At 44.7% G+C, this 19,167-nt stretch overlaps 1 protein-coding gene across 2 annotated transcripts; it reads right to left on the bottom strand.

Annotated features, from left to right (window-relative positions):
• Positions 1–675: 675 nt before the first annotated feature.
• Positions 676–18,492, bottom strand: TRAFD1 (TRAF-type zinc finger domain containing 1). Of its 2 annotated transcripts, none has more exons than XM_049866990.1 (12): positions 18,378–18,492; positions 15,122–15,180; positions 10,514–10,649; positions 10,348–10,401; positions 7,497–7,899; positions 6,393–6,599; positions 5,075–5,151; positions 4,224–4,448; positions 3,203–3,323; positions 2,093–2,432; positions 1,793–1,865; positions 676–1,555 (listed from the first exon to the last, which is right to left on the bottom strand). In XM_049866990.1, the coding sequence occupies exons 2-12, from the start codon at positions 15,166–15,168 to the stop codon at positions 1,502–1,504; spliced, it is 1,737 nt and encodes a 578-aa protein (XP_049722947.1). In that variant the 5' UTR covers positions 15,169–15,180; positions 18,378–18,492; the 3' UTR covers positions 676–1,501. The 2 variants fall into 2 exon arrangements, with proteins under 2 accessions (XP_049722947.1, XP_049722949.1); XM_049866992.1 differs by lacking the exon at positions 18,378–18,492 and adding an exon at positions 18,093–18,346.
• Between the last annotated feature and the right edge of the window lie 675 nt (positions 18,493–19,167).

Raw genomic sequence — 19,167 nt, 5'->3', positions numbered from 1 at the left:
TGAGACATGAGTGTCTCAGAGTAATCAACTCCTGGTGACTTTGTTTTATTGTAAGTTTAATTATAATAAGGCATAATCACACAGTGTGTACTTTTTTGAAGGGAGGGGAGCTTCCTCCACTCGGTGAAACCATTTTGAGAGCTGGCTTTGATGCTGGCTCTGCCCTGAGTGAGCTGCATGGCCTCAGGCAAGTCACTGCAGTTCCCTGGTCTCATGTTCCATCTATGAAAGGGGGAGAATTCTTCCTGCCCTCCCCACCCTTCACCAGGTTGTGGGAAGCTCAGAATGACCTCAGGTGTTAGATGGTCCTGTGTAAGCTGTGAGGTGCCGAGAGGTAATGGAGAATTCAGCTAAGGCCCAGCTACTCTCGGGACTGAGGCTTTTGAGAATTTGCTTTTCTCTCTTCAGCTGGCAGAAACTCCCCTCCCCAAATCATCACCAGAGCTGCTGCAAACCTGTCGGTCTCCCAAAAATCCGATTTGAGAGAAGAGACACTTCACCTTAGATGTCCAGTGGCCTTGGAGAATAAGCTCATGCTGGACCTGCTAGTTATGGGAAACCCTGAGAAAGGCCAGTCCTGCTCACTGCCCCCCAGCACTCAGGGCTGCCTCCACCCACTCTGGCCTCCCGGAAGTCTCCACAGAGCGCACAGGTGAAGGAGTCAGGAGACGCAGCTGAACTCCAAGTACAAACTTTATTTCTATTACAAGGAAGTTAAGAATAACAATAGTAAAATAAAAAGAGGGTGTGGGGCTCCGACACATGGTTTTCAGGGCAAGCCATGGGGCTAAGGCCTCAGTCCTGCTCAGGGCAGAACCCAGCATGGCCCTGACTGTGACAGGGAGCTCCCAGCCTTCACCACTAGGGGGCCGTGAAGACAAAGGAGCTGTGCTCCCCACCAGGAACCCAAGGCAGCGGTGCCAAATGCCAAGGAAGCAGCTTCAAACAAAGCCCCTGGTCCACTCACCTCTAGTTCGACTCGTCTCCAAAAGCCTGGTTTCTAACTTGCATATTGCAACTGGCCTGGACACTTTGCCAGAGCTCCTCCCCACATACCACAGGCCCAAATTCTAGAGTGGGGAGGGGCAGTATAAGTGAGAAGTTACCCCAAAGCCCCCACATTTCAGCTCCCCGAGAGAAGAGACTGCCTTCGCCGGCAGGTACCAGGCTTCCAGAACCCTTGCTACGTCCCACCAGGACCACACAGCACCAAGAAGCAGTGGTGACAGAATGTCAAAAGATGGAGCCCTGGTGGGCCGAGAGGACATAACTGCTGCCAAAGGTGGCAGCTAAAGCTGAAACATTTTCAACAGCCTCCCCGCTAACCCTCCCTCAAACCCCAAAACTCCCACAGCACAATCTCAAAAGACACAAAATGGCCACAACCTAGAAAAAGTTAAAATCCAAAAAATCTCTGCCCAAAGAGCCGGGACCTGCACTGCGGCGAGTGCTGCTGTGCATGGAAGATAGGAGCCTCGGGAAGGTTCTCGCGACACTGTGACTACTCCTCTTCCTCCTCCACATCCCCAGCTCCCTGCTGTTTGGGGCTTTTTGCCTGTGGACCAACAGAACACAAACACATTTTATGTAGAATGTGCAAGAGCAGTACATCTTCCCATGAGCCCTGAAAACGTCAGGCTTCTAGAGAAACCTCCTCCTCCAAAGCCAAGAGGAGAGTCCAGGGCCCTTCAGCCAGAACCAGCCTGATCCCCAGCTCTTTCTCTGACCGCCAGAGCCACACCGGTCCCACCCAGGGTCCTCACTATGTATCATGTGCTGGGTCTCCGCTTACCTTTGCAGTTCTATTACGGTAGCTGGCGGCTGGGGCGGTGACCCGGGAGTTCCTGCCACCTTCACTCCTACCACTGAAAGAAAAGGATTAGAAATAGTTCCTGAGATGCCCCTGAGCACAGGTTGGAAACTCGTAAGGGAACAGAAGCTGCTGATGTGGGAACACAAGGCACCACAGGTAAAAGCCACGATCTTCCTCTCCCCACAGACCTGTCTGACACCAGGCTGGGCCGAAGTGACCTGACCTTTTCCCATGTCTCCTGCCTGCCCCAAGCTCCGTTCCCAGGCTCCTGACACTCACCTTGCTCCGTATCTCCCTGCAGGCCCGCGGGGGAAGGAGGGCACAAGGTTCTCTGGGTAGAGGTTTCGAACAGGGTGAATCACTGAAATGTGCCCAGGGGCCACGGCCCCATTATGGCCATTGCCATTCTGTCCCCGGATGTCCTGGCTGTCAGAGTTGTTGAGCTTCAAGACACGAGGAGGGCTGGGCTGGCACCCAGGCCTGGGGCCTGACATGGACTTTGACAGTCGGTTATAGGTAGCCATCATATTGTTAATGGGTCTGTTGGGGGGCCCAGGGTAGGTGGGCCCTTTAGCCGTTTCCTGCTTGGTGTCATCCATGTAGCCAGAAGACAGGTCTCCTAAGAAGAGAATGAGGGCTTTAGGGGAAAAGCCTGCTCTTGCTATTGGTGCTGGATTCGGGGCAGGAGCAATAGTATGCTGGACAGAGGAACCCACCCTTCCAGGACAAAGCTGCACACTCCTTACTCGAGGCCCCTCCTACAGCCTCCTAACTATTCAAGCCTCAAGTTGGTGAACAACAGTGTGCATACAAGCTTTAAAAATAACTTCTAGTGGGCTTTGTAGTGATTAGGCTTTTAAGGGCCTGAAATAATAATACAAATATGTTTGAGTACCCTAAGCACATACAGTAAATCCTGTCAGAAGGCAAACCCCAATATTTTCTACTAAAAGGAGAGAGAAAAAAGTAGTAAGATTGCACCTTGTCAAAGGTGGAAAACTTGCGAGACCTGGAAAAACTAGGCAGTCCCCTGGAGTTCTGGCTCTCACAGGTTTCACTGTATCAACTAGGAGCAGGGCAAAGGCAGCCATACTAAGGTCTGCAGATTATCTCCAAACAACCCACTATGTGCACAGATAGGGGACCTAGAGCTGAATAAGCACTGACTACCAAGCTTGTCCCATGACTGATCCCAAAGCCATTACCCTTTAAACCCACTCAGCTATAAGGCCAGCTCAGTCTAATGTGGACCACAACTACCACAGGAGAATCCCCCATGAGACCCTAGTGGCCTTGGCACTTTGGGATTCAGGTAACCCCCACACAGGAGCAGATGAGAACTGGTAAGCAGGCTTGAGCCAGCAGTGGACCCATGGCTGTGGCTGATACCCTGGTGTCTGACACGCCTCCTGGGCAGCTCTGGTGAGGTTTCTCGAGGCCGGGAATCCTGTCTGGGAAACCCCTCCATCACATGGTGGTTTGCGGTGGCTGGGCGTTGGTCACACTGGTCCTGACAAGAAAACCAGAATGAGTCCCTCTGGATTGAGCCACTCGTGGAAGAGGGAATGGCAGTAGAAGAGGAAGGAAGAGCGGGTTCCTTGTCAGGAGGGAGCTGTGATGGCCTCTGAGAGGAAGGCCCTGGGACTCAGGAATGGAGCAGTCATTCCCTCTCTCACCTAAGGCTGTGACAGTGGCACTTTGTGAGCTGCGCAGGGATGAAGGAAAGGCTTCTGGGTCTTGGGAGCCCAGAAAAGCATTTTACTTTGGCCACAGAGTATTTGTGTGGTTGCTTATTTCACAATCTCCTCTAGGAGACAAGCAGTTGCTTGCAGAAATGAAATGTATAGTGTTCTATCAATAGCTATATGGCATCAACTACGGAAACGACCCTAAAGAGACCTGTAGTGTTAGCTCCCTAGAACAAACAAAATTGGACAGAAAGTGTATGTGCCACTAATGGGTTGGAATTCTAGACTGTAAAAACGGAAAAGGACCTCTGATTGTCCGGTCCAACTTCCTCATTTACAGATGTCCCCGGTGAGGGGACATGACTGTCCAAAACTAGACCCCTTCTAGGCATCCTAGAATTCAAATCTCAATCGCCATCACCACAGGAAGAGCCAAAACAAGGATGCAACCCGTGATGTCAGGAAAACACCTCTAACCCCCCTGCAAGCCCCCCACGCCTGCATAAATGTAGTCCTGGCTCTCAGTCCTCAGCGTAGTGACGTGACAGTTTCAGCCGCCAGAGCACAGAGAAGGCCTCGGTCAGCTCATACAACAGGCTATGGCCAGAAGCAAGCATGTGGAGTCCTGGTCAGGCAGGAATGTGACTTACAGGCTAAAGAGCATTCTAGGCTCTGCAAGCCTCAGGTTCACAGGGGGTCAATGTGGGGTCAAGGAATCTTACCTGGTGATGAAACAGCACCTCCTCTTCCAGCTGCACCCCACAGAATTCACAGGGGATGATGATGCTGTCTTCCACAGGGGGTGAATTGGGCAGGCCCATCAAAGACTCTAACTGGTTAGCCTGCTGCAGAAACTTCTGGAAGATGACATCAGGGTCCTCCACCACTTTGAGGGGAGAGCTGCCCGTACTGAGCGGAGGTAAGGCACATGAAGGGTTACAGCTTGTCTGTCATGCAAAAAACATAGGTTAAAAAAAAAAAATCACAGGTTAAGGAAAAAAACTATATTCCTAAAACATTTTCTAGAGGAAATCAACAAGTTTTAATAATGCTTCATACTGGGACAGCAGCTAAAAAGGGTTAGGGAGACACAGGACTTTTGGGAAGCAGACAGGTGAGACCCCTAACTTCGCTGTCAAGAGTGTCTCTCAGGAAAGTCTCCTGAAAGTCATATCTCAACTAACCCTACAAGTAAGAGACCAGCGTTGTTGGATGTGCTGAAAAGGCAGAGCAGAGGGCCACACGTATTCCAGGCAGAGAAAGTATCTGCAAAAAAGATCCCTGACCCTCCCGGGGAACTGCAAATACTTTAGTATGGCTCCAGTAAATCAGAACGTGGCTTGTGATGGTCAGTGGAGGTGGACACAGGTATGGAGGGAGCACTACTTGTTCTGTGAGGGGACATGGCAGAGTTCATGCCCACGGCCACTCACACCAGGGGAAAAGCACACTTGCTACTCCTGTCACAGGCACTGTATTAACATAGTTTGCTCAAGACCTCAGGTAGCCTGTAACCCCAACCACGGCCTGCACATACGCTCTCCTGAAAGCCCTTGAGGAGTGCCCAACGCACCTGGTGGTCAATCAGCAGTTCTTCTGGGTAGAGCTCCTCACAGAATTCACAAGGCAACATGGTCTCGCCGGCCGCACCTAGGTACCAGGCCACACGGTCAGACTCAAAAACAATCAAAACGGATCGGACTTCAACCTTTCATCGCCCTCATGGGGACTGATATAAAAGTTTGACTTTCTCTGATATTCCTTAGATGTAGCAATTTGCGGGGCTGTAAATCCTCCAAGGGAAACCTTCTAAGAGACAAGCCCTAGGCACAAGCTTCCACATGGAACAGGGTGTTTGCTTGTCAGCACGTTCCCCGAGTGGTAGGGAAGTAGGAGTTCACCTGCTGCTCTAATTAGGGATGAGCCTTCCATGTGAAACAGCCCGAGGCACTAATCCAAGAGCTTTCCATGCATGTTTTTTATCCTCAGAGAAAACTTAAGTAGATTCTACGTTCTACTGGCGGACAAATCTTATGAGACATTCTCCCAGTACAAAACACCCAAAACTGTGGACTAAAAGTAAGTTAAGTCAGTAAATAGAGACTTTTTAAACCCGGGGTTCCCAAAACAGTGAGACTGCTGAATAAATGAGGGTCAACAGTGGGAGGAGGTAAGGAAATGCACCTATTCAGCCTTGGCTCTCGGTAGAAGGGAGTGAAGTTTCTATTAAGGCTCAGTAACTACAGCTTGATTGTTCCATGGGTTTGAGGCCAGAATCGACATTTATGGTTTTAATTTTTTTTTACATCTATATTTTTATATAAATTCACATTTATGATTTTAAAAAGCCCAAGGCAAAAACTTAAATTTACCCCAGTTGGTCATGATCCCTGGTGCCTGCTAGAAGCATACCTAATCCTCTTAGAGGATCACAGCAGAAAACGGGACATTAACACACACGCACACGCACACACGCACACACACACGCACACGCACACACACACACAGTAGCAAGTCACCAGAAGTGACAGTCAGCAGACACACCAAAAAAAGACTTTAGATACTGGTATTTTCAGACACAAAAGTAAGTATATTTAACATGTCTAAACATGTTAAAGAGGGAATGAGATACGACAAAAGAACAAAGCTTTTTGGAAAAAAAAAAAAAAACTAGGCACACTGAAAAAAGAATCAAATAGTATTAGGAATGAAAAAACATAATCACTGAAGTAAAAACCTCCATGGACATATTAAAACAACACATTAGAAATAGCTAAGGAGAAAATCAGTGAACTAGAAGAAATAAGCCAGAATGTAGCAAAGAGTGACAAAGAAATGGAAAATGTGAATGAGAAAGAGCCATGAGGCTAGTGTAGAATAAAGACACTTACCCTTTATGTCACTCAGAGCCCTGGGCCCTCCCCGGGACTGGTCTGCCTCACATACCGCCCTCCAGAAGTCCTGTTCTGCCATGTGGGGGGCCTGACCCTCGTTCTGAAGACTTAGGGCCAACATGAAGTCCAAGTTTGCACTATCTTCACCACCTTCTTTGGGGGGCTGGCGGCTTCTATTCCTCTCCTGCCTTTCTTGTTCTTCAACTTAAAAAAAAAAACCAACAACCAACACTCAAGATACATTTGAGATGTTGCTGGCCTGCGGCTTAAGCCCATGCCCAGCAAATTTTCAAGGATTACAGGCATCTGGGCAGGAACGAGAGGCCCAGCTCTGCCAGCACCCACAGACTTCCAGTTTTTACAGAGCTCCAAACACTAGTCTGCCGTGAGAAAAAGCTCCGTTATCCTCCTAACTGTATTATTAATAGGCAGTGTTCCTAAGCCGTAACTATGTGACAGGCACTGTGAATACTTTACATGTATTTTCTGTATTATCAAAGAATGGTTTACAGCAAGGAGTTAGACTGCCTGAATTTAAATCCTAGCTCTACCATTTATTAGCTGCTGTCAAGGCAATTTTGACTCACAGCAACCCTACAGGACAGAGTAGAACTGCTCCACAGAGTTTCCAAGGAGCACCTGGTGGATCTGAGCTGCCAACCTTTTGGTCAGCAGCCATAACTCTTAACCACTGTGCCACCAGGGCTACATATGACCTTACGCAAATTAACTTCTCAGTACCTCAGCTTCCTGATCTGTAAAATGAGAATAAAACCGACCCATCATAAGACTGTTGTGAGAATTAAATTAATACATGAAAAGCACTTTGCATATACCTGTGGCACATACGATATATTCAAGGTTAGCTATTCACAGCACTGTCGTCACCATCATCGTTATTAACCCTAACAGTAACCCAGTGGTGACAGGTTCTGTTATTCCCATTTTATAGGAAAGTTGGGTATCCTTCCCAGTGTTATCCAGCTACAGTTTCGTTTCATAATTAAAATCTGGCCCCAGAGACCTGTTCTTCTGCCTCTTTGTACTCTGTTTTCTCTGGGATTCTGATACCATTCCAGTTTGACCCCAAATACAACTCACGCAGGTTATTCTGAATTGGAAACTGGGTTGGCATGTTCCTTTGGCTGGTAGTCCTACTGTGGACAAGGTCTGATTCAAAGGATCTCAGGTGCCTCCGGGGCAGCCTCATGGGTGGGACCAGAGCGTCAATCTGTCTAAGATGGGATGCCGTCCACATTCCATCTTGACGCCAAAGCTCATCATCAGCATTAGGTGGCAGGGCAACCACCTCTCTCTTCTCCTCCCCGTCTTTCCCACAAACTTCAGGGTGTGTCTTCCGATCCTTCACCAGGACATTGCGCCCACAACTGCCACACAGCTCCGTCCGGGCCCCACAGTAATCTTCATGGTCCTTCAGTTTGAGAACTGATAGTTCCAAATCACAGTGCTGACAGAGGGCAAGCCGCAGGGGGCACTCGGTCTCCTGTAACACAGAGGAATAGGCCAGTCAATATGCATATCTGGGGGAGGCCCTGTTTCAGCAAGAGGCAAGAAGGCAAAGAGCAGCTACTTCAATATTTTCTCCCAACCCTAGCTTCACCTGCCATGTTTTTCTATGTATTTAAGACTCATAACCCACTCCCAGAGATCAAATGATAGACAGGCCTATAAAGTGAACAGTAACACCTGTGAGGAATGTGCTCCCCAGAACAATCAACCATACGAGACCAAAAGGGCAGCATCTGCCAGAAAACAAAGTTCATAAGGCAGGAAGGGGCATGAAAGATGGGCGAATGGAAATAGGGAACCCAGGGAGGAAGGGGGTTGAGTGCTGTCACACTGAGGGGACTGCAAGTAATATCATGGAACAAAATGTATATAAATTGTTGAACAGGACACTAATCTGTTCTGTAAATTTTCACCCAAACCACAATAAAATGTTCAAAAAAAAAAAAAAAGGGCCATGGCTTCCCGTTTTGTCCCTCCCACAAGGTTCTACGAAGGGAAGGAAAATTCTTAAAAGGAATCTATTCAGTCACCCCAACTATCATCATTTTGTACACACATTAAACAGTAACCCAAAACCAACCAGAAAAGCCCAGGGGCAAATCTCAAGAAAATTAGCAATTCAGATGTGTTTATCAAAGCTTCACTAACCTAACTTTCCCTCAGTACTCCAGTCTTAAGTGCCTGTAAGCAGGAACCGAGACTGAAAATTGGAAAGAACACTGATTTTCTAATCTGCACATTTGTGTTTAACACTGGCTTTCAACTGATCAGCTAAGCCAGGAATCCTGAGAATGTAAATATACTCAAAAACTTTTAAGCTTACTTGGAAATTGTTGCTAAAACACTAAATATGTTAAGAAGATATAAAGGAATATGTTATATGATATGCACATCCTAAAACTTGGGAGCTTAAGTTCAGAACTTTCATGTAACATCATTTCAAAAGTTTGGGTACTTTACAACCACTGTAACAAAGGGCAAAAATTTCCTTTCACACCAATTAAACTAAGTTCTATTTCAAATGCTGCTCCAAACTTTTTTTTTTAGCACTCTTTGTACACGCACGGAATATCTCTTGTAGGAAACACAAGCAACTAATAAGGAGCCTAGGTAGCTGGAGGAGAGATACTTTTTACATATATCCTTTCGTGGCTTTAAAATTGTATACCATGTAGATGGAATACCAATTTAGAAAGAAAAAAACTTTCTGACAGAAAAAAAATGCCACTGTTTTAAGATACTCAGCAGCAAAAGATCAAATAATCATTAGCACACATCATACAATACAGTAACAACCCTAGAACGTGTTAGCAACTCCCCAGAACAGCAAAGGAAGTATAAACTATTAAAAAGAATTTTTTTAACCCTAAATAGTTAAATCTCTGGTCTAAAATTATCCTAGTCTTGACTTGCAAGAATGTTATGGAAGGCTCTGTACTTGTACCTTGACAGTGACTGGTGTATCACCATCGGACTCCCAGAAATGGCTGGGAGAAAAGCTAGGAGAGCGGGCAGTTTGTTGGGGGTGTTTAACATAGCAGGTAGATGCTGGAGTCCAAGAAATACTGACTGTTTTTGTCACTGTGACCTCAGTCATTACCCCCCACCCTCCCAGACTGCTGAGGCTAGTAAAACATAGGTCAAATGCACAGAAAAAAAGAATGGAAGCCAGAGTGCCAAGGTATTTATGAGATGTTCTTCTCTGAGCTGTGGGTTATGAATAGTTCTTGTTTTCTTTTTATACTTTCCTCTGTTTTCCTAATTTTCTACACTGACCATGAACTACTTTTTAAGATTAAAGATAATTATAAATTAATAAAATAAGGTTTTTTTGAAGGTACACAGAGTAAAATGCACAAATCTTAACTGCAAAGCTTGATGAATTTTTATACCAGTATACAAACTCCTGGGTAACCATGACCTAACCTGTCGTTGGGATTTTTAAATTAATATTTAGTACACTCATTCAACTATGGCCAGTTTTATCTCAACTAAGGACAAAATGATACCATGTTCTCTTTCACCAAATGATCTCTGAGGAATTTCTTCGGGTGTAAAGTACCATAACGAAGAAGTCAAAATGAAATTACAAGGTATAAAGCCACTTGTGTGCCAAAGAGGCTGCACCACACTGCCACCCAGGCCTGGCTTGGCACTCACTGCAGCACCAAGAGCCAAACCCCCACAAAACTGAGAGAGACACTCAGTTCCAAAGGAACGACTGAGGCCTGAGCATGTGGCACAAGAGCCACGGAGCTGAACGTGGCTGCAGTCAAACAGTAAGGCTTTGAGAGGCAGTGTGAATGTGGGCTGCTAGCAAACAGACTCCACCAGACTGGCTTTCTGCTCTGCATGTGGCTCTGTCCTCTCGGAACGACTGGCCCCATGCTAAGTCACTCCTTCATAGTGCCAGGAGACTAACCTCATGCGTCTTTAACTGCCTCTTCTCCAACTTCTTGTTACATTTGCAGGTCACCTAGGGTAAGAAGTAAGAATCAGTACATTGGCTTTGTGACAACATGCTCACTTGCTAATGCGTAACAGCAAGTAGAACACACTGATGAACATCTGGGTGCTCGGTGGTTCACCTGGCAGTGTTCTGTAGCCATGTGAGTCTCCATGTCACATTTGGGAAATGGTTCCTTGCAGACAGGACACACACCAATGTTCCTTTGACAGTGGATCTCATGGATGGTAAAGTTAAACACAGGAATTTCTTTTTTGCTACAGAAATTGACAAAAAGGCAAGCATTACTGTCTGATGTATAACTTCTCTTGCACAAGGGTATAACATGAAAATCTGTCTTTCCAATCTTTGGTCTCCATTATTTCTCTTTAGTGACTATCTAGTCTACAAGCTAAGGTTGTTACCACCTCTGCTTTTCAAAAACAGCGATTAAATCCTAAGACTCTGAGACGCCGGTGCATTACTAGCTACTAGCATAGAGCTACTAGCACTATGCACTACCTCTAAAAGCCCAGCGTCACTTTCTAGAAGTCAGGGCCAGTCATAACAACACCAAGTCAGCTGCCAAGGAGAGCTGAGCTAGGCTTTTCCAGAACTATCCATGCTCCAAAGCAGAATGATACACTCCAGGGTAATTAAAAAAAAAAAAAGACTACCATTTATTTTCACTCTTACTTTCAAGTAGCTTAATTTCATTGGATTTTATTCTATAAAAAAATCAAACCAAAAAGAACTAATGGGAACAGACACCAGCTTTCGGGATAATCCACAGGGAAGGGGAAATTCCCTCCTTTATGTCCCACATATGCCTTTCAAAGCAGGCTGGATGCTAGTCCACAGAACTGTATAAAAATGAAGTCCTGAACCCCTTCTCCAGTCCTGTCTCCTCACACTTTTTGCCATTCTTCTTTAGTTTAAGGGATCCAATCAAACATCATATCCAACTTGCAGAAAACAGGGGGACAAAATGAAGTGATAACCTTAAATGAAAGAGCAGGACCACCTCAACTTGAGAAGAATGCAATATACTCCGACTACAGGCACACCGCGTTCCAAGGCCTGCCTTTTATTCATTTAGGTATGACCACCAAAAAACCTCAACCTCACAGTCCAGCTACAGACTGCAGTAAAGGATTGTGCCTAAAAGCATGCCACCTAGACTAAGATTCCAGAAAAATAAAATACTGAGCAGGATAGTCAGGCAAATCTCTGATATCCTACGTTGCCTCTGAAGCTGAATGCCGCAGGACCCTCTCTCACGCTAAGCTGCTGATAGCTTACTTCTCTTTTATAGCTTTAATCTTCATACAGTCTAAGGAGTATTTCCTAGTATGATGACTGATGTGCCTCCAGCCATAGCCATACTCTCCATCTGAAAGGCCACGCAAGATGCCAAAAAATGCAAATTCATGTTCATCTAATGGTACAACTAACAGGCTCAGGACCCCTAAGCAGTTCTCACAGCAAAGCTGGAAGGTGACCAAAGAACAATGAACTGGGAGAGCTGGCAGAGAAACTCTAACGGACAAAGAGAAAACTACCAAGGGCCTGAGAGAGTTAACTTCCCACATTTCTCCCATATTCCTAGCTTCCTAAGGAAACCACTGGTTTTTAATTCAGTTAAAATTTTTAAAAACTGTAAAATGTTAAAAATACAAGTGGAAAGAGCTATAAATAAATCTGTTACCATCTTAAGCCTATCAAATTAATGAAAACTAAAATTAGTAAATCCAACTGTTAAAGATATAGTGAAACAGTACTCTAATGCATTAAGCACTAATTGTTTAAGTAGTAAAAACTCCTTAAAAACATCCTAAAATGTGTTTTTAGAACCATAAAATTATATACTGTTTAACTCAGTAATCTCTCACTCTTGGGTTTACACATAAAAATTCTCATTATAATATCATAAAATGGTTAAAAGACAATTAAAATCAGTAATTTCTGATTAAGGTGCACAGAGATTCTGGGTTTCTTTTTCATTATTTTGACAACAGTTTTCTTTAAATAGCAAAAACTGAAAAATAAATGTGTACAGTTTTTTTTTTTTTACAGGGCTGTCCAGGATAACCTGTTGACATAAAGCACAAGGATACTAAAATATTAAGGACGATATCATCATAGCATAATGAAGAAGCAAGAATCAAAAGCAGCTGTCAGGTAAGACCACCAAACATTCACTTTTTCGTATTTTCACCTTGAAAGAAAAAGATAAACAATATTCACAAAAATTACATGAAAACAGATTTTTTTTTCCCTTTTAACTACAGGTAGTCCCCAGCTGACAACATATTTGAGTTACGACAAACCACACTTACGACTGTCCTTTTTTTTGTGTACATTTTATTGTCAGTAGTATGTTGCAACGTGTAATCTGCTGATGTTATCATTTTCACGTTTGCTTACAGATGTTTGATTTTATGATTTACAGTTCAGAATACTGCCATAGTTATAAAGATACTAATAATAAAAGGCAATAGTAATGAAAACATTAAAAAAAAATGAGGTATTCGATTTCTGTCAGGTCCAACTTGGAACAGAGTCGTCAGAACGGAACCCCATCATAAGTCGGGGACTACCTGTATAACTGCCAAAATATTCCCACCAAACATTCCAACCAGACGAAATACTAATACTTGCTTCTTACCTATAGATAAAAGAAGGTGTTTTAATAGTGAAATAAATAAGTATACAACTCCATATAGAGATAAAAAGGAAGGGAGAACAAGTTAAAGATGAAATCTCATTTTACATAGAAACGATTGAAAGATAAGCCAAGACTTCCAGAAAAATTCTCAGCTGTCTTCCAAGTACTGAAACACAATCAGCCAAAAATCAATTCCTCATCCATGGAAAAAGCTGAAGCCTTCTAACATGAAGCTGCCATTTCCGTCTCATAGCAGCAGCAGCCCCCACCTCACACACAAGAGAACAGAGATGACGTGTACCAAAGGATCTTCAATCACCTTCGTTTTTCTTAGGGAAAAACAGTAGGGATAAGGCTCTAAAGACAAAAATTTTTAAAACCTGAATTTTAAACACGGTTACTTAGATAGGATGTCTATCGGCTTAGTCAGCCTTGCAAACTAATCTGCTTTTTTCTTTACGTAAATTGCTTTGGCTTTGACTAATCTTTTCATTAGCTCCTCCCTTTTTTTTTTTTTTAAACTTCCGCAGCATACCTGCTTAGGCTTGAGAGTCCTTCAAAGGGGACTAATAAAAAATAAGAATATCTTAACTAATGCTAAACCAATATGCCTGTTTTCTTACAAAATCACAATGATGTTTCTTGTGATTATCTTTCATTGATTACTCTGTAAACAAAGCCAAAATAGTTCATGAAATGGCAGCAAGTGGCATATTAGGAAGAAATATAAGGCAAGACACCCTCAAGTAAATGAAATCTTAACTCCATGCTGTTGCTCTAATTATACTCTAAATCCACTGAAAGTTAGGTTGAGCAAAAGAAAGAAAAGGAAGAACAAGAAAAATTGCTACCTGGCTCGACTCTTTCACCAACCTGAGTTGAACTACTTCCTTTATGCCATGTCCCATTTTTTTCTACCACAATTTGGTAAGCTAAATATAGCACAGACAGCTTTCCTCTGCCTTTTTTTTTTTTTTCCAGTTTTCAGTAAGAGCACTTGCTTATCACCAAAATACCAAGATAAATTCTTGAGAAATACCCACCAAGAACCAGCTGATTATTAAACCTATTGCTAGGTTTCACTTCAGCAGCAAAGAGCTGTTCTTTCTTGTCAATCTCAGGGGTTAAAAAGTGAACTAGAAAGCTTTACATTCAAGGAGGTACCCAGGCTTCACTAACAGTTTGGGAATCTTGAAGCAAGGAACCTGGACTGCTTTAAGAGTTCTATTAGACCTTTTTTTGAAACATACAGGTAGCCCCTGACTTAGGACAGGGTTCCATTCCAACAACTCCGTTGGTCAGTCAGTTCTGACGTAAATAGAATATCTCATTTTTTTTTTTTTTTTAAGTTTTCATTATTTTTGCCTTTTACTATCAGTATCTTTATAAATACAGGAGTGTTTTGAACAGTAAATCATAAGATTGAACATCTCCGAGTGAACATCTGAGCACAATAACACCAGCAAATTATGCACTGCGACACTGTACGTAGTATATATTAGCTACGATAAAGACAGTCGTAAGTGTGTTTGCCGTAATTTGAATACGTAATAAACTGGGGACTACCTGTACTTTGGAAAAAACACTGACCTGACCAACAGTACATTTCATTGTGCCTTCACTGCGTTTTTTAAATTTACGATCTGAGAAGCAGAATACAAATAAATGGAGAGATACATTTTGTTCCAGAAAGAAATCTTCGAAATTGTAGAGTTGTCACTTCCCTCCCCCACAAAAAATGTGTGCTGTTATTTTTCAGACACACAAAAAGGTGGCAAGCTCCCTTCTTTATATATCAGAAGGGTGAGGCTCCAAAGCAGCCAAGTGACTGCCAAAAGTGAGTAGCTAAGTAAGGGCAGGAAGCAGATCCTGACTCCAGGCTCATTTCATCACTCTAGTCCCTACTCTATGCTACCTTAAACCAACCATCTTGTCAAAATTACCAGAACAGGCACCTTACCCCAAATTGTTCAAAAGCTCTAGGCCCAGATATTTGCACAATATATTATATGACTACAATTTTAGCCTGTCAACAAGTAAGCCAACTCATTCCAAGAGCATTTCTTAGATTTAATTTCTTACCAGTTGTCACATAGTCGAGTGTCCTGGTCATCTAGAAATTCGGCCATCTTTAGCTTTTCCTAAAAACCACAAAGGAAGAAGAGTGAACTTTCAGTTTCATTTCTGCTCTAAGGATGACATGCATAAAGCAAAAACAAAACACTGGTGCATAGAATATGTCACCAAAACCAGTGCATTAGTTAATACCTAACACACTTGGGTTTTTTCTTATTATTTTTTAATTTCCATTTTAAAATAATTTGATTTACAAAAACAGCTGTAAAAAACAGTACAAAGAACTCCCATATACCCTTCGCCCAGCTTCCCTGAAATTTATCATAATGACAGTAAAATTATCAAAGGCAGGAGATTAACATTTCTATAATACTAGTAACTAATCCATAGTCCTTATTCAAATTTCACCAACTGCCCTACTAATACCCTTTTTTCTGGCCCAGGATCCAATCCAGGATCACACACTGCCATTTGTCACTTCTCCTTAATCTTGTTTAATCTGGGAAAGTTCTCCAATCTTTCTATGAGCTCTGCGGGGTGCAAACTGTGAAGCACTTGGCTACTAACTGAAAAGTTAATGGCTCAAATCCACCCAGAGGCACCTTGGAAGAAAGGCCTGGCAATCTGTTTCCAAAAGATCGTGTTGTTGTCGTATGCTGGTGAGTTGATTCAGACTTAAAGCAACCCTATATGATAGAGCAGAACTGCCCCATAGGATTTCCTTGGCTGTTATCTTTACGGGGGCAGATTGCCAGGTCTTTTTGCCTGCTCAGGGGCTGGTAGGTTCAAACTGCCAAACTCTGGGGTGAGCAGCCAAATGCTTAACCACTGTGCTACAAAAAAAAACAAATCAAGTCAATTCCAACTCAGAGACAGACCCTATAAAACAGAGTAGAACTGCCCCATAGAGTTTCCAAGGAGTGCCTGATGGATTCAAACTGCCGACCTTTTGGTCAGCAGCCGTGGCACTTAACCATTACGCCACCACAGCCATCAAAAACCCTATGTAGCATAGTTCTACCCTGAAACACATGGGGTCGCCATGAATCAAAATCAACAGCACCTGGTTTGGTTCTTCTTTATTTTCTCTGACTTTTTTTTAACCATGTAAGCTAGTTATTTTGTAGAATGTCCTTCAGTATGGCTCTGCCTGATGTTTCCTCATGATTAAATTTAGGTTATACATTTTTGGCAAGAATACCATAGAAGTGATATTGTGTCCATCTTGGTGCATCATATCAGAAGGTACATGACATCAACTGACTTAATATTACTGGTGATGTAAACTTCAATCACTTAGCTGAGATGGTGTCTGCCAGGTTCCTCCAGGGTAGTCAGTCATTCCTTCTTTTTAAACAAGACATCAATGCAGAAAGCAGCAGGGCAACTTTACATTCAATATTTAATTCCTTATAGGGTCGCTATGAGTCAGAATTGACTTGATGGCACTAGGTTTTGCATGATTAAAAATAGTTTTGAATAGTGCCTCTGTAATCAGGCTCTGGAAACCCTGGTGGCATAGTGGTTAAGTGCTGTGGCTGCTAACCAAAAGGTCAGCAGTTCTAATCTACCAGGCGCTCTTTGGAAACTCTATGGGGCAGTTCTACTCTGTCCTACAGGGTTGCTGTGAGTCGGAATCGACTCGAGGGCAATGGGTTTGGTTTGTTTTTCAGTGAATTGGGCCCTCGAATGGTGTCAGTATTACCAAACCAACTGTCAGTGTTCAAAACCTGCCAGACATTTAGCGCCCTGGCACTAAGGATACTTTATAAATTAAAGAAAAATAATGTTTGACCTAACGGAGAACCCTAGTGGTCAAGAAAAACAATTAGCAAATAAATAAAACTTAAGGTGAGTATTTTGATGGGAAAGCACACACAAAGGGGGATTGAGTGGAGAAAAATCTCCTTTAGATAGGGTGGTCGGGGAAGACCTCTTTGCGGAGATGACATTTAAACTAAGACCTAAAAGGGAGAAGAGCCAGCCTTGAGAAGAGGATGGGAGTGAGGGGAAAACCCATTCAGGAAGTAGGAAGGGCAAAAAGACAAGGAAAGAGAAAGTAAAGGCAGATGAGGAACACAACAAACAAGGAGAACCCGGCAAGACAGGCCTGACAGTGTAGGCCAGAAATGCTACTGGATTCTATTCCAAACCCGTAAACTAAGGAAGGTTGTTTAAACCAGGAAGTGACATGATTCAGGACATCGACTCTGATATGAAACGCTAGCTAGGAGACAAGGGATAGAAACCAACTATCTATGGAAACAAATCACTTCTCTGAAGGGAAGTGCCTAGATTCTCAGGGCTGAGGGACCGATTCTAGCTGTGCTCAGTTCCAGCCCACTAAATGGTCACCTCTAAACCAAGACCTGAGTCTCGGATGCAGGAAAGGCCCAGTTTTGTAGCTTCAGGGAGGTTGGCGTGGCTGCCGGGCTTGGAATCAGCCCCTCTGGGCGTCAAATTCTGGTTCTGCCACTCAGTAAATGCGTGATTTGCCCTCCCTGGGCCTTAGACTCCTCCCACTAACAGTTGCTAATACTTCAAAGCGTCGTTGTGAGGCGTCCCCGGGAGAAAGCATGGAACTGCTTTGGCCCCTTAAGTCTTCCACCATGGAAGGAGCCCCTGTTAGGCGTCGACCAGGTGTCTCCAGGTTTCGGGTACTGGTTTTATGCCCGGGGAACGGAGCTGCCAGCGGGGTGCAGACCTGCCCCTCCCTCTGCGACGTCGGGGGTGCTCTTTCCCAGAAAGGGGTGAGGGCGGGACGTGGAGAGAGCACAGCACTCCAGTAATAGTGGTTAACCTTCACCCAGCGTTTAGTTAAGTACCAAACGCTTCACACGTATGATCCTTTCTTCCCGACCACGAATCTCTAAGGTGAATGGCAGAGATCCAGAGAGGCAGTTACACGCCGGCCAGAGCCGGGACTCGAACTCGGGTCAGTCGGCCCACAGGCCGCGCTAGACCACCCGCCACTCACCCCCAACGCTGGCAGCCCGACGGTCGGCACACCTGGTCCCTCAACTCCCCAGGCCGGGGCCCGACGCAGCTCCGCCCGGGCCGCGGTGTCTAAGGCCAGGAAGGGGGCGGCGCCGCCGGGGCGGTGGAGGCTCCGCTTCCCTGAGGAGAAGCGCGGCCTCCCTGACTGGCCTTAAGGCCGCGACTCCGGGGCCTAGGGCCCCACCCCCACACATCCTCGCCCCGGAAGGCGGCCTCCTCCCCATCGGGAGACGACTTCCGACGCGGGGCCGCCGCTACACCTCACCTGAGACGCGAGGAGGGACGCCGAGCCGACCGCTAGCCACAGCTCGGACCTTCTCAGCTAGCCCCAGCGCTCAACCGCGGCCCCAGAGCCGCCTCACCACTTCCGACGGCCGCCGAGCAGCGCGCCCATTGGCCCAGCCGCAGCTTCGGCTGTCGGCCCATTGGATAACACAGTTGTCGCTCCCAGGGCCCCGCCTTCCGCGCGCCGATTGGCTCCTCGGCCCCCATGGGGGCGTGCCCCTGAAAGTCCCAACCCCTAAACATCTGGAATGAGGGGCGGAGACCTGAGCTTTGAGCCCAATGTTCAGCCCAACAACTGCCCCCACACAGGCTAATAGTATCTGCATGAATAATACTGTGCAAACATTACTAATATGACTATTAAGATAATTTAATGGCATTTGTTTTGTCATGGGCCATTAATACTTATTAGTCATTCTTGTTCCTGGTATAACACCCTTATGTAAGTCTTCGGCAAGGTTCTGACCATATTTGAGCACTTTGCTTTCTGCAGTAGAATAGCCATTTCCTTAGACGCAGGTTCGAGTCCCAGTTTCTCCACTTGCTCCCTGAATGGACTCTGAGCTCCTCTTCCCTCATGAATGAAAACAGGAGAATAATTATTTAAGTGTACTTCAGCGTGTACTACAAAAAAAAAAAACAAACTACAAACAGTGCACCAATTTAAAATCATGATTTTATTGCAGATTATAATCGTAAAATGTCCATGAGCTGATACTAAGCAGGAGAAGCAGGTTACAAAGCAATATTTGTAACAGGATAGAATATTT

The sequence above is a fragment of the Elephas maximus genome, chromosome 22, assembly GCF_024166365.1.
Source record: "Elephas maximus indicus isolate mEleMax1 chromosome 22, mEleMax1 primary haplotype, whole genome shotgun sequence".
NCBI classification, from domain to species: Eukaryota; Metazoa; Chordata; class Mammalia; order Proboscidea; family Elephantidae; genus Elephas; species Elephas maximus.
This window is presented reverse-complemented; position numbering and strand designations above follow the sequence as displayed.